This window comes from Neophocaena asiaeorientalis, unplaced genomic scaffold (assembly GCF_003031525.2).
Source record: "Neophocaena asiaeorientalis asiaeorientalis breed wild unplaced genomic scaffold, Neophocaena_asiaeorientalis_V1.1 scaffold571, whole genome shotgun sequence".
NCBI classification, from domain to species: Eukaryota; Metazoa; Chordata; class Mammalia; order Artiodactyla; family Phocoenidae; genus Neophocaena; species Neophocaena asiaeorientalis.
Window position 1 is genome coordinate 95,048 of NW_020175669.1, and position 15,332 is coordinate 110,379.

The window sequence follows — 15,332 nt, forward strand, 5'->3', positions numbered from 1 at the left end:
AAATGCGCATGATGAAATCTACCTCCCAGTGCTGTCAGAGATAAATAGATTGCAGTAACCTGGCGCCTGGCGCCCACTAGGCACTGAATAAATGGTAGCTATTCTGATTTTGGCGGGTGTGATGCCAGTTGCCGGGGTTTTGAATATGAGTGGCCTGAAGAAGATGATGGTCTGGTGGAGAAGAGAGCTCTGGCATGCCAGCAGGAGGGGATAGCGTGGCCAAAGATGCTGCCCAGGGCACAGTGTGGAGAAGTCAGTGGGGCTGGAGCACGAGTCCCTACAACCTTTCCATTTTACAGGTGAGGAAACTGAGACTCAGAGATTGTGTTCCCTCAGCTCATGAATGTGAAGTTTGGATTCAAACCCATGTCTGGCTGGTTTCTAAAGCCCATGTTCTTTATACTCTGCAACCCTGGGAAGAGCTGGCCCTTCTGAGGTGGGGACTGCAGGGCAATGGCTCCCAGGGAACCAGGCTCTGGGTATTGGTCCGGGAAGAGGGCAGACGTGGATATTCCCCGAGCAGGTTTGGAGCAGCGAGATGTCAAGACATAGCAAAGGCCTCTGCAGAGGTGCCTGAAGGGTCTTTCAAGTCTCCACGCTTTCTTTTCAGAGGTCTGGTTCATCCTGCCCACAGCCTCTCACCATCGTGCTCCTGCCAGGGCAGCGAGTTTCAGGAAGTCTAACCTGTGTCCTCAGCAGACAGTCACCCCTCATTCCCCAGCCCCTGTGCTGGGCTCTGGGAGGAGAGACAGGCAGCTGTGTTCCCTGTCTCCCACATGGGCTGGCCAAGTGGTAGCCCCATGGCTATCAGAAGCCACAGGCTGGTGGTACCTCCTGTGCCTGGGGTGCTGGTGAAGGCAGCAGCAAGGAAGCAGTGGAGCTGGGCCCCGAGGACCAAGGTGGAGCTCCCAGGCGGGCCAGGGGAAAGTGGCCTCGGCAGAGGGACTCCACAGCTGGCTGGTAGGCCAGTGGGGCTCTAAGTCTTTTAGGAACTCCGTGCTCAGTGAGTTGGGGGAGCCCAGAATGGGAGGCAGTGTTCTCTGAGACCCACTTTGGAGAAGATGGGATGAAGAAAATCAGGACCAAAGAGGGAGTGAGGGCTTCAGAGCCACACAGCCCAGTGAGAGCAGATGGACCCAACTCTGTCTGGTGGCCAGGTGACCTAGCCCACCTGGACTGGTCACGGCAGCCTTGGGGTGGAGTAGAGCTGTGAATGTGGACTGGCATTACCAAGGGTGAGAACTGCTGGTTTTGGGGGAGGCTGAGAAGGGGCTAGAAAGTGAGTCCTCTCTGAACCTCGGTTTCCTCTTTATAAAACGGGACGACACCTCCTCCGTGGGGCTGCCATGATGATGTGATGCAGCAATGCGGGTGGGGCCTGCTTGGAGGAAGAAATCACCTGTGTCTGTTTCCCTTCCCTCTTTCCTGGCCTGTTTGTCTTCGCCTTTTCGGGTTGGTCTGGGGAAAATCCTGCAATGCTCCCAGAAAGCCTGAGTCCTGGGATTTTGCCATGGCCCTGGCAGAGTTCCAGGTTGTTCTGAGTGGGTAACGGGACCATCAGGGCACTGTTGGTGCAGCAGTCAGGGTTGGACAGAGCCAGGGGCCAGGATGGGGGGCGGGGGCTGGGGACTAGAGCTGGACTGGGGACTGGGGTCCAGGGAGGGGCTGGGCAGGAACCTAGAATCTAGGGCCGTAAGGGGTGGAGGGCATTCCAAACCCAATGCTCAGACAGCCTCAGACAACCTCCAAGATGGTTCTAGTAATTGCCTCTTCCAGACTTGAGACCAGAGATAATCTTGCTTTCAAAAGAGATTTTTTTTATCCTCACCCCCTCCCTCTTATTTCATTTTTTCAAATAAGGAGTTCATGCTGTGTTGGAGCCAAGAGGAGAGTTTAATGAAAATCGATGGAGAAATTAATGATGAGCAGCGGGGAGGGGAGGAGGGCTCAACTTCAAGTCTTAGAAGAAAAGCGTCAGTGGCGAGGGATGGAGAAATTGCTGCGTGTCTCCAGGCAGCTCTCTCACCTCATCCCCGTTTCCTGGGGCAGCTTCTTGGGACTGAGATGCCCTGACATCTGAAGGGCCAGGCTGCAGACAGGGAGGCCTGGACCCGGAGACCCTGGGCGGGAGGGAGCGGGTTCTGGGGGTTGGTGGGGAGGCTCTGTCTCTCTAGCTGCTGCTTTACAGGACTTTCTCTCCACTGCTTGCTCCTTGTAGGGCTGCAGATGGTCAGAAATAAGTCAAATCTGCAAAAAAAGTAAACCGGTTTTTCTCATCCTTTTGCTCATTTGGTTCAAACGATCATTTTGCAAGGAAGGTAGGGAGAGATGGTCATGCCCATTTTACAGAAGGGGAAGTTGAGGCTGGAAGGCATAGAGACACTGGCGGAGGCAGAGCCTGGGGCTGAGAACCCCATTTTTGCTTCTAGGTTCAGTTTGCTATGCCCCCCACCCCATTAGCCGAAAAGGACCATCTTGTGCAGACTCCAGAGCGAGGCAGCTACTTTATCTTCATGGAGTCAGTTCTAAATAAGTAAGTGAGGCTGGGTGGGGAGAGAGGACCTATGGATGCCAGGCAAGAACTCTGCCTAATTTGACTTGAAGCGCCTTCTTTACCTTGTAGTAGCTCCTAGAGAGAGGGAGAGAGAAAATGCCTCAGAATGAGATCCAGATGTCTCCTCACCCTTCTTTGGGGCTCAACCCACCTACCCTTATCAGCTTCCGCCAGCTCTCATGCCCCCAGGTGTGGGCCTTCAACTGCCCTGGATGGCGGACTGTGCAGAGAACCCGAGGGTGCCAGGTCAGCTGTCTGTGCTGTGACTGTGGACAGGCAGACAGAAGTGGGGACTGACACTGTCACCTTCCTCAGACCTGCAAAGGGGCTTTCTAGAGGGGGTGTGGCTCATTCCCTTCCCCACCTGCCAAGTCTCCCAATGCCTTCCATCTGCCTTGAGGGTATGGGTGGGGGGACTTGAGGGAGGCCAGGATGTGAAGAGGAGAGAACAGAATTAGGCACTCTGCCCCCCTCCCCCCTCCTCTCCCTGTGAGATTCACTTAGAGATTAGGGGCCAGTATCGTCCAGACTGAAGGAAGGCCCTGCTGGCTCCGGGGCTGTGCTGCACTCCAAACCTGAGTTTGGAGAGGGCAGCCTCAGTCCTAAATGCAGCAGCGGGCGAAGGCTCAGCTCAGCCGGGCCTCCGGTCCCCATGCGCTGTGCAACAGCGCCACCTGGTGGAAAAGAGCAACAGCTGCAGCCCGGCCACGCCTCTTGTGTTGGGGAGAAGGGACGCTGTGCCGCAGGGAAGGAAGCCAGGGCTGCTCAGGGCACTGGACGGGGTGCAGAGGTGGGGCCTGCACCATCAGCACTGGCTTCCCCGTGGCTTCTGGAGTAGGGCCAGTGCCAGCTCGGAGGCCAGCAGGGGAAAGGAAGTTGCTATAGCAGGGAGGGGAGACAGTGAGGAGATTGAGGGAAGATAGAATGTGCAGGTTTCGGGGCAGAATTTAATGAGGGAGGGCCCATTTCCTGGGAACAGCCTGGCACCAACAGCACAGAGCAGGCCAGCGCTCAGAGCACAGAGGCAGCAGGACCCAGCATCCGCCATCCCTTGACAGCAGGTGGTGGGTCCTTTGGTCACACACACAGAGACAGAGACGAGGAAAGCAAAGAATGATGAGAAAGAGGAAGAGACTTATAGGACAAGAGAAAGAAGGGCAATGAAAAGACCCACACCGATAATGAACACACAGTTTCCAAAGAAGTGTTTCATTCTCCCTTGGGCTACTTTAAAAGTACAAATATGGGCTTCCCTGGTGGCGCAGTGGTTGAGAGTCCGCTTGCCAACGCAGGGGACACGGGTTCGTGCCCCGGTCTGGGAAGATCCCGCATGCCGCGGAGCGGCTGGGCCCGTGAGCCATGGCCACTGAGCCTGCGCGTCCGGAGCCTGTGCTCCGAAACGGGAGAGGCCACAGCAGTGAGAGGCCCATGTATCGCAAAATAAATAAGTAAATAAATAAAAGTACAAATAATTAGTTTGGGTCTTCCCTGGCAGTCCAGTGTTTAAGACTCTGTGCTTCCACTGCAGGGGTGCAGGGGATCCCATGTACCGCGCCCAGCACGGCCAAAAAAAAAGAAAGTACAGATAATTAGTTTGAAGCCTTGTGATAGCTGGACATGCAGTGCCCTGCTCGTGGCCTGCTTGGACATATAGTGATCTCTCATGATGGTTTTAATTTTCATCTCCCTGACAAGTAATAATTTTGAGCAATTTTTCTATGTCCTTATTGACCATTCAGTTATCTTCTGTGAAATGTCTGTTTGACACTTTTGCCCATTAAAAAAAAAATGAGTTGTTTTTCTTATCAATCTATAAGCTTCAAAAATCCATATTCTACATACAAACCCTTTGTCAGATACATGTATTGAGAGTACATATTCTCAGTCCGTGGTTTGCTTTTTCATTCTCTTAATGGTGTCTTCTGATGGATAGAAATTAACTTTGATAAAGTCCAATTTATTGATCTTTTCTTTTGTAGTTAGTGCTTCTTGTCTCCATTTAAGAAAGGTTTGTGTTCCCCCAAATCATGAAGAGAGTCTCCTATATTTTCTTCTAGGAGCTTTATTATTTTACTTTTCACATTTAGGTCAATGGTCTATTTCAAATTAAATTTTTTTGGTGTTCAAGATTCAGTGTTTTTCCATATGATATCCCATTGAGCCAGCACCATTTATCAAAAAGACCATCTTTTCACCTCTGAATTAAAGTGGTGCCTTTGTTGTAGGTAAAGTGATGACACGGGTATGAGTCTGTTTCTGGCCTATTTTTCTGTTCAGTTAATCTTTCTTCCCATCCTTGTACCAACATGGCACTGGCTGAGTCCCTGCAGTCTATAATAAATTTTAATATTTGGTTGTATAGATCCTCCAATTTTGTTCTTGTTTAAGATTATCCTGGTAATTCTAAGTTCTTTACATTTCTATATATAATTTAAGATTTTGACTGGCATTTCTTTAAATTTGTAAATAAATTTTGGGATAATTGACTTCTTAAACAGTATAGGGTATTCCAGTCAATAAATGCAGCGTACCTGTCTAGTTATATAGACTGTATTTAATTTCAGCGATGTTTTAAGTTTTTAGTGTCGACATCTTGCATGTCTTTTTTAAGACTTATTTCTAGGTATGTTTTTATGCTAATGTAAGTGTTATTTAAATTTTTTAATTTTCTAATTGTTTTTAATACATAGAAAATACAATTTTGAATATTGTGTCTAATTATCTTGCTAAATTCACTTATTAATTTTTTTGTGTGTGTGGTTCGCGGGCCTCTCACTGTTGTGGCCTCTCCCGTTGCGGAGCACAGGCTCCGGACGCGCAGGCTCAGCCGCCATGGCTCATGGGCCCAGCTGCTCCGCGGCATGTGGGATCTTCCCAGACCGGGGCACGAACCCGTGTCCCCTGGATCGGCAGGTGGACTCTCAACCACTGCGCCACCAGGGAAGCCCCACTTATTAATTTTAATGGTGTGTAGATTCTTTTAGATTTTATACAGGTTTGGATTATGTACACATGTACACAATCATGTGATCTATAAATTATGACAGTTTCACTTTCTCTTTTGCAATCATTATACCTTTTTATTTCTTTCTGTTGTCTTGTTGCATTGGCTAGGGCCACTGTAAAATGTTAAGTAGGAGTGGCCATAATGGCTACCTCTGTCTTGTTACTGATTTCAGGGGGAATGCTTTTGATATTTTATTCACTGTTACGTTAAGTGGATATTATCATTTTAAGGATTAGAATACTGAGGCTTAGAGAAGATGAGTAACTTGCTCGTTTCACCAAGTCAGCAAGTAGCACAGTTAAGTTATGAACCCGGCTTTTTCTTACTCCTAGGCTTGTGCAACTCCCACTGTACCACAGCTACCTCTAGAAGAGAGGTGCTTAACCCAGGATCTCCATTAGAGTCACTTGAGGAGTCTTTAAAAATACTGATGCCAAGACTCCACCCAAGACCAATTACATCAGAATTTCTGGTGGTGAAGCCCAGGCATTAGTATTTTCAAACTTCCCCATATGATTCTAATCATCTGAGAACCAGGCAAATAACCACTGGTCTAGAAGCCCATTGGCACAGTTCAGATCCCCAGCTGTGCCAGTAGCGCTTTGCTGAAAACTTGGTACTTTCACATCAGCAGATGCCTAGTGACCCTCACCCAAAGGGAAATGAAATTTTTCATAGTGACCTTTTGATACCTTCTCACAAACTCCACTCCTTCCACTACCCAATGCCTCCAGAGCATCTTTTCGACAATCTGCTTTAAGGAGAATCACTTGCTTGACAGGGAAATTATTTTCCATTTATATTCTTAAGTGATTTAATTCTTGATTTCTTTCCACCTCAATAACTCACCTCACTGACTTTGCTGCCAAGCTGGTTATATAATCCTTTCCATCCATTGTTCCATTCCCTATTACATATTCATATTTGTTTTTGTCTATTTTGACATTTGGCTTTTAATCAAAGATTCTTGTTTGAAAAAGCAAAAGAAGTTGAGTGGGGTCTGGATGTGTTCATTTGGGAGGAAGATAGTGTTATCCTCCTGAAGGCCCGTTTCACTTTCTGTGGCTTTCTGCTGGGCTCCCAGCTCTACCACCACTCCTTAGAACAAATACGTCATTGTATAAAGTGAGCCTTTAACCCCTTACATTGTTCACAGAATTTGTCCTGAACCTTGCCCTCATCAGATCCTGTTTCTGGTTCGTAGGTTCCTTTATTCCACCGAATGTTTTGCCCTGTCGCTTGGCCCGCACTTGTCTTTGCTTCCCTGGGCATGACCCTGTTTCACTCTCTGACTGTGCCTGAATTTTCCCTTTGGCTGTACTTTGGGCAGACAGATCCATCCATGAGCAGGATTGCAACTGCTTTGTGGTTCCCACTTGTCTTCTATTTTTTTTTTCTGCAGGCTTTTGGTGTCCAAGTGGACAGAAAGGTGAAGGAGGAAATGTAGGGGGTCTTTAGCTCATGCTCCCCCACTGAGGCTGAGTTATCACTGCATTTGCATGAATCTGTTTATCTGTTACAACAATCAACTCCTCTGCCTTTCCCTAAAAAGTAAACATGCAAAAAGGAATTAGGAAGGAGCCGACCAGCACCACTGATATATGATGGGCCTTTGTATACTAGCCAGTGTCCCTTTGATATTCAGATTAAAGCCACCACTGATGCTTTTCCAAAAACCAGCAGGAGGACATTGCTCATAAATTGGACGTGATATTTACAGTACACTTGGATTCCTCAACTGCGTGGTTTCCACACTCCTTCTCCCACTGCCCAGTAAGACTCTCCGAGCCCACCCATTCCCTCTGTAGCAGATTCCTGTTGCATCAATCCTACGGCCCAGGTAGTGACCAGGCCAGACCATCCTCACCAACACGTGAGCACCCTCCCATGAGGAAAGCTTGTCCTCTGCCCAGGCCCATTCCACGCTAGGTAAAAGCGAATTACCTCTAAGTGCTTCCAGCAGCAATTTCTTTAGGGATGTGAAAGTGCTTTGATTAGATTGTTCTCTTGGCATCATCAAGTTTATGACTGAGGATGGGAAGTGGGCGTTTGGGGATGGAGACTTTCCAGAAATGGGATCAGGGTTGGAGGAAGCGGGATCAGGGTTGGAGGAAGCTGGCCCAGGCTGGGCTGCTCCCAGGCCCTCCCTGGAGCTGAGCTGAGCGGCCCTCACTGACCTGGCCCTCTCACCAGCTTCTCACCTACGTTGCCCCACCAAAGGCCCCACAGAGGGGCCACAGGGCCAGGAGCGGGGAGACCAGGATGGGAGTCCCGGCCCTGGCGTTACCTTGTTTTGTGGCCTGGGCAGTCTCTTCCCCACCCTGTGCCTCTGTTTCCTCATCATTCAGCCCACACTTCACAAGTTAACCACTGTGTGTCAGGCCTCAGCTGGATACTAGAGACCAGAGACGATTCAGTACAGGAGCTGCTCTGAGCAGCTCAGATCTAGTGCAGGGATGGGCATATAAGCTGGGGAGGATGATCCAGCACGATAAGTGCTCTAGTTGTGGGCACACCAGAGTGGTGTGGCAGCTGGGAGAACAGAGACCCTCTGTCTGGGGGAGGAAGGTGCATGTTCACAGAGGAGGTGACTCCTCACCTGGGTCTGAGAGGGAGCGAGGAGGGAAGGCAGGGAAGATGAGCAGTTCAGCCGAAAGTGAACTGGGCTTGAGATGCCTATGAAATGTCCCAGAAAATTCATTTTAGAACTGAACATCAAGAGACCCAGTAGCAGGCTGGAAATGTAGATGTGGATCTTGGGAAAGGAGGTCAGGGCTGGAGGGCTAGGGGGTCATCATAGTGAGTCATTGAGGCCACTTGGGTTTGGGTGCTATTGACTGAGGTGGTACAAAGTGGGCTGATGGCAAAACCTGTGGCTAAGAAACAGCGGGGCTTCCCTGGTGGCACAGTGGTTGAGAGTCCGCCTGCCGATGCAGGGGACACGGGTTCGTGCCCCGGTCCGGGAAGATCCCGCATGCCACAGAGCGGCTGAGCCCGTGAGCCATGGCCACTGAGCCTGCGAATCCGGAGCCTGTGCTTCACAACGGCAGAGGCCACACAGTGAGAGGGCCACGTACCACAAAAAAAAAAAAAAAGAAGCAGTTAGCTAGGAGAGGTGAGCCCAAAAGTGGGTATTGCGGAGGCCCAGGAAGGAGAGAGGCCTAGATAGAGTTCTCAGCAGGGGGAGATGATTCAGAAAGGCCAAATAAGAGAGGAATGGACAGGCTGGGTTTTGTACCAGTCAAGTTCCCCAATCCTTTTAAGCATATGATCTCTCCCTCCACCCCCCACCTTTGGTTTCTCTATGTGTCTGTCTTTCTTTGTCTCTTATTTTATTCCTGATTCATCTCTGTATCAGTCTGCCTAGTTTAGCATCTCTCACCATAAGGGGCTCAGTTACTGTTTGTTGAACATTAGAGATGCATGGGTGGTACTTTTTCTCTCTGTTCCCTTCTCAGGAATTGTAATTAGTAATCTTATTGTTCCTGGTCAGGTATTAAAAGAGGAGTCACTGACCTTTTAGAAGTTCTAGTTCTGGGCTGCATGACCCAAAGTTGTCCAAGCAAGCGGGTAAACTTGTGGGCCCCAACCTACAGGGCTGAGGTTCTCCATGGGGTCTCAGGCCCAGAGGAGCCTGCAGAAAGGAGCCCTGGAGAGAAGCCCAGTTGGGAGACCTGAGCTGGGGCAGGCAAAGTGAGGCGAGCTAGGATTCAGGGCCCCAAGTCTGGGAGAGATGACTGCAACCGCCAGGTGGGGATAAGGTGGAGTGATGGCACCACCATGTGGCAAGCACTGTACATGCATTCTCTTAGTTAATTCCAGATTTCAGCATTCTCTGGGGTTGGTATTTTTATTCCCGTTATATATAAAGGCTCAAAGTAGGTACCAAAAATTGTCTGGCTAGTAAGATATGGCAGCAGGATTCAGACCCAGGTAGGTGTGACTCCAGAGCCTGTGCATATTCTGACACTACAGGAATTGGTTCAGGCACTGGGAGACCCAGAGCCCTGTGGTGGAGGGCCCCTCAGGGGCTTCTGCTTGATTATCTGGACTGGGTTGGAGTTGCTGAGATGGTGATGGATACGGAGATCAATCTGGGCTGGTGGCAGCTTGCTAGCAGGAGGCCAAGTGGCCAGTCAGTGGCATCAGAGCCAGAGGCCTGGACAGTTGGTCCACATGACAATCCAGGGTCACTTTTCTGGGGTCAGGAATCTGTGGAATCCATGTTTCCAAGCCAGCTGTTCTCCAAAGCTGCCCCTTCCTATAGTGGGCTTTGCTTACGATATCCCCTCTACCTGCAATGCCATTTCTTTACCTTCACTTGTCTAAAGTGTGTCCTCACTTAGGACACACCTAGGTCCCATTTTCTCTCTTGCCTTTTTTCCCCTTTATTGAAAGCCTACTATGTGCAAGCCCTGGAGAAGTCACGGGTACACAAGTTGTGGTCCCCAGGCTTGCAGAGCTTCCAGGAAGATGTCAGAGACAGCCAGACAGAAAAGGAAGTGGAGAATCACATCCCAGGGTGCTTCTCCAAATTGCTGGTGTATAAAGTCGGCTTCAGACCTTGTTAAAAAGCAGATTCCAGGCCTCGCCAGAAAGCCTGGTTGAATAGGTCTGGGTGAGGCCCAGGAATGTGTTTTGAAGAAACTCTTAGTGAATTTGGTGTCATCCACAGATGCCCCTTGGAGAAACATGGCCATCCAGTGTGATAAATTCTGTTATGACAGTAGATGTGCCTGGACGTGAGCTCCGAGGAGGGCCACCCTCCCCGAGCTGGGGTGTGGGCAGTAAGTCAGAGTGGCTCCCAGGAGGTATCCCACGGAGCATCCTCACCAGATGTCACATGGTGCAATAGTCATTTGAGGACGGGCCACTTGTCCCTGCCCCACTGCTCCAGTGCAAAGCCTGGCGCTCGGCATGTGCTCAGGAAGATGGTGCTCAGTGAGATTGCTGAGTGGCAGTCTGGGCTGGGAAGCATGCCTAGTGTGCAGGGCCTGGGGGGCACAGACCTTCCGGGACCATCAACCTCTTGGCCTCTCTGGTGTGTTCAGATTGGCCCATCTCCCAGCAGACGTTGGGGATTAGGTTTGGGTCTGACCACTGTTCCAGACTGGGTCTGAGATGCAACTCCGTCTGCATCCAAGATGAGATTAGGGAATAGGATTGGCTGAGACATTCCCCCACTAGAGACCCTGTTGCTCCCTAGCTACTGCCTTGGATGGTGCTGGAAGGAGGAAGGGGACGAACCAGATAAGCCTAAGAGGCATCTTAGGTTGGCAGTAAGAGGGGTGCTCCCTGTTTCTAGGCCCAGAGTAGCCCCCATGTCCTTCCCTGGGCCCAGGTGAGGCCTGTTAGTCAAACACCTGGCGCGAGCCCAGTCCTGCGGGGGCTGCTGGCTCCTGTTTGCTCTTTTATTAAGCGCATCCAGGTGAGTTTCATTGCAGACAGTCCCCCGGCCTCCTGTTTCCACATTTGTCTCTTTTGAGTCTGAGATTGCCAAACGCTTTCACAATTAATGGACCTAAGACTCCCAAGAGCATTTAAGGGAGGCCCAGAACATGGTGGGGGTAATTAGTCAAACAAAATGCAGCCTCTGGAGAGCAGCCGAAGCTGAGTGGCAGGAAGTAAGGGAGCAGGGACAGGAGCAGGGACAGGAGCCTGGGCCCTCGGCAGGTGTAGGGCAGCAGCGCAGGCCCCTCCCCACCTCACCTCAGCCCGGCTCTTTCCCTGCCTCGCCCCTCCCCCCTCCGACCCCTCACAAGGGAAGGTCTCCTTGGCCCTTGGTGGCAGGGTCCCCCAGGCAGGTGTCCTGGGGCGTCAGAGGGCTGCAGGGACACTGCTGAGTTAACCTTGGCAAGTTATTGCCTTTTCTCTAAACAAATCTCACCTGCTGACCTTTGCTGGAGGCTGGGGTCTGATTTCAGGTGTCACGTCTTAGAAGGCAGTGTGATGCCTCTTCAAAACCATGGGCTTTGAGGCTAGACCATTGTGGTTCAAATCCCAAACCAACTGCTTTTAAAGTCTGCCATCGTGTGTAAGTCAATGAACCTTTCTGTGTCTCAGTTTCTTCATCTGTAAATTGAAGATAATAGTAACACTGACCTCAGAAGGTTATTAAAAGGATGAATGGTATAATAACACATACGCTGTCTGTAACAGCACTGCCCTCAGAAGGCTGTTATGAGGACTAATGGTGTAGTAACACATGCCCAGTATAGCTGGCCTATATCAAGCACTCAGTTAGCAGAAGTTACTATGCCAAGAGCAGGTCCGACTGGGGCAGAAGTGGAAGCTGAAGTCCTTATCTGGCATTCAGGTTCCACTCTGCCCAGGTCTGTTTCTCTCTGGTGGGGCAGAGAGAACAAGGCCTCCAGGGGAGCAGCCCCCTCTCTGTGGGGGGAAGGTGGCGGAGGACAAGATGCCAGAGGAAAGATGCTGCCGACCCAAGGAGGGGAGGAGGGGGCCAACATTGTTAAGCATCGCTTCTGGATCCAGCATCACCTGCTTCAGTTCTTTAACGCTTCACACCTTGTTGGTGGATGAGAAAACAATCTCAGAGAGGCTGAGTGGCCAAGCGAGAGGGAGCTAGGATGTGAACTCAGGGATGTGAGATTTCTAAGAGATCGTTCTTTCTACTACAATTCGCTGTGGTGGATGCCCTGGCCTAGCCCCCGGACGCCTGCTGATGTCCACTATCTAAGATGCCGTGGGAAGTCAATGATCTCTTTGGAGCCAAAGGATAAGCCCCCAGAGTCGCTGGGGTCCAGGCTGGACTGTGAGTCTGTCTCATTATTATCTTGAGCATGTGCTCTCCCAGGATGCACAGGGCTGTGCCCTCTCTCCATCGGCAGGTGGATGGCGTTCTGTGCTTGGCCGACATCCTGACTGACGACAGCCACTCAGAAGCCACGCGGGCTGAGGCTGCGGCTGTGGTCGCCCAAGTCACCTCCCCACACCTGCCCTTCACCCAGCACCTCAGCAGCTTCCTGGAGAGCATGGAGGAGATCGTGACAGCTCTCGTTAGTGAGTCATCCGGGGCTGGAGGGTACTGTCGGGTGAGGAGGGCCTTGTCACAGTTGTCTTTAGGAAGGACAGGAAGGTCTCCCTGTCCACCCCGCCTCACCGCACCCACACATCTCCTGCACAGAGATCCCACTAGCTGAAATCCCACCATTGAAGTATCAGAGTCAGGCCTTAAAGAGCTCTGTTGTCAAGTCTTCTAGTAAAATGTTTGCAGCCCCCCAAGAAGCTCCTTGAATTGAGTTCAGATTGAGATTAATTGGCCTTTCAAATAGGAGAACAGGACAAGCCCCAGGGAAGAGTGGGGCCTCAAATGTTGAGGTTCAGATCCTTATCCAGAGAGATTCTGATGGGCTTTGCTCCTGAAATCTCAGTCTATGGTACCCGGTACCCAGCGAATGTGGCAGCAATGACTGGGGGCGAGCGGCTTCTCAGAGAGCAGCTGTTCCCACTGGCCTCCTTTCCTGGGGCCCTGAGAACTTTGACTCTTTTAGGGTCCCCTGTTCAGACGTGTGTGCTCCTGGCGGGAGAATCAGAGCGCCGTATCTAGAATGCAATCTTCCTGCAAACACGCAGGAGCTAGGAGGACTCCCCTGGATCACAATCCTCAGGAAACTTGTTTTGCAAACTACGTCCTTTCTTTGATAAGTTCTGGTAATGCTCTGGGTTTCTACTTCGATCCCTTTCTCTGTCACTTGTCTCTCTATCTTTATCTCATTGAAACTGAATGAAAATTGATCTCATCAGAAAATTTAGGGTTGGTGCTTAGAGTTACCAAAGCAGGGTTGGGAGTATCTGGAATAGCACAAATTTAGGAGCAGCACAGAGCAGTGGACTTGGAGTCAGAACACTGGGACTTGGATTTTTGTCTTTGATAAATCTAGCCAACAAAAAGCTCTCGACTGGCAGCCCTGTGCAGGCTGTGTGAGATTTTGCCATGTCACATTGCAGAGCTCACTTTACAATTTTCCTATTATATGAAACAAGGGGTCAGGACCTGTTTCTCTCAAGGTTCCTTCTAGCTCTAGAATTTTCAGATCTGGAAGTACTTGGCACGCAGGAAGCATCAGTTAAATTGATTTTTCATGGCTGACTCTAGTTACCGTGGTCGTGGCATCCACAGGCCAGGCTGGGAGAAATCAACTTGTCAACATCTACATTGATTCAAATTTGAGAAAACGCAGAAGCCAATTTTTCAAAGTCTTGGCTGGAAGGAACGCAAGAGGCCATCAAGTTTAATGCCCGCCCTATAAGAGAAGAAACCTAGGCCCAGAGGGGTTGAGGAACTTTCTCAAGGCCACGTAGCAGTGTTAAGATTCGCTTACGCCAGCGGTGTTGTACCCAGTCATGTGCCAGAGCCAGGCAGGAAACATAAATGAGGTGAAGAGGCCAGATGGAAGACGAAAATAAGGAGATTTGAGTCCTGTATTGAAGTTAAAAGCACGTGCAGTGACTAAGGGGCAATCACTGATAAATTCCAGTTCATTGTTGCCATGTGGGAAAGGCCAATTAAAAAAAAAGACAAAAATCCTAAGTTTTATGGAAAACCTTCCAGTTTATAAATGATAGCAAATACTAAATCAAAACATATATATTCCAAACAACCTTTCATTATTGCCATATGTCCATTTCTACTTTGCCCGGGCTGGATTTCTCCCCGGAGAAGAGGAGTCTCCCTATTTATTTCACCCTGATGAAGATGCGTGGTGGCGTCTGCTCTGAGACTCAGCAGATGGGATTTATCTTCTGGGCAGGTAGCCAGGGCTCTGTTCTTTGGTGGGAAATAGTCCTCCAATTTCTTGCCATTCCCTGGAAACATTTATAAATGAGTCACTGGAATCCTCAATTTAATCTTCCTAACACATCCCAGGCGATTCAGCCTGTAGTTCAAATAAACGTGCGTTAAAATTAAAAGGCACTTAGGTGGTTGTGTTAATAATTGCTGTGTTGGCAGCAATGGTGACTCATAAGAATGAGGGTGGGTGTTCGGACCTAGAAGAAATCTTGCAACAAAGTGGGCTGAGTGAGTGAGTTGTATGGTCTTACCCCAAACCCTGGACGTAGGGAGATGGCGTGGAAGGGCTGACCCTAGTGGTTCCCCCCAAATCAGAGGATAAAGCAGTCATTGGAAAGGGGAAATCAGAGTTCTTCATTCCTTGGCTAATGTGCTGCCCCAGCCCAGGGTGGCTAGATCAAGATACTGAATATTTTAATAGTCATACCTGGGCTGTGGGGAGCAGCATTGCCCAGAAGCAGGCATTGACCTCCTGATAGAAATGAAACTAGATCTACAGAAGCATCCCTGGGAATGAGGCAAAGAGGCCTAGAGATAGGGGGCAGCCTGGAATGTAGGAAGAGTGGGGACTTTGGGGTCAAGCAGTTTGATTCCAGCCCCCTCCCTCCCAAATTACCATCATTCCTCAGTTCCACAATTTTGGGAAAATCATTTATCATTTGAATCCTCTGTTTATTCATCAATAAAATTGTGATAAAAAATTGAGTTGTTGTGAGGATGGAATGAGTTAGTGAGGTAAAGAATGTACAGCTTCTGCTTCTGCTACTACCAGCTTCTCTGAGTCTCAGCTTCTACATCTAAATGAAGGCGACCACTTTCTGCTCTAAGGGTGCTTAGAAATTAATGGCACTGTGTGCCAAAGACACACTACAGGGGTTCAACTAATGCTATTTTCTGTCCCTTTAAAGGCAGGAATCAGAAACTGCATGTACTGGAAGGTGCCAAGAGGTGCCAGG

General features: G+C 49.8%; 1 protein-coding gene across 1 annotated transcript in view; it reads left to right on the plus strand.

The window, feature by feature from the left end:
* Positions 1-15,332, plus strand: part of INSC (INSC spindle orientation adaptor protein) — a 125,300-nt gene that overhangs the window by 86,634 nt on the left and 23,334 nt on the right. Inside the window, exon 8 of the mRNA XM_024731593.1 lies at positions 12,413-12,584. Within this exon, the coding sequence (XP_024587361.1) occupies positions 12,413-12,584 (172 nt within the window). The remainder of the gene's footprint in view (positions 1-12,412; positions 12,585-15,332) is intronic.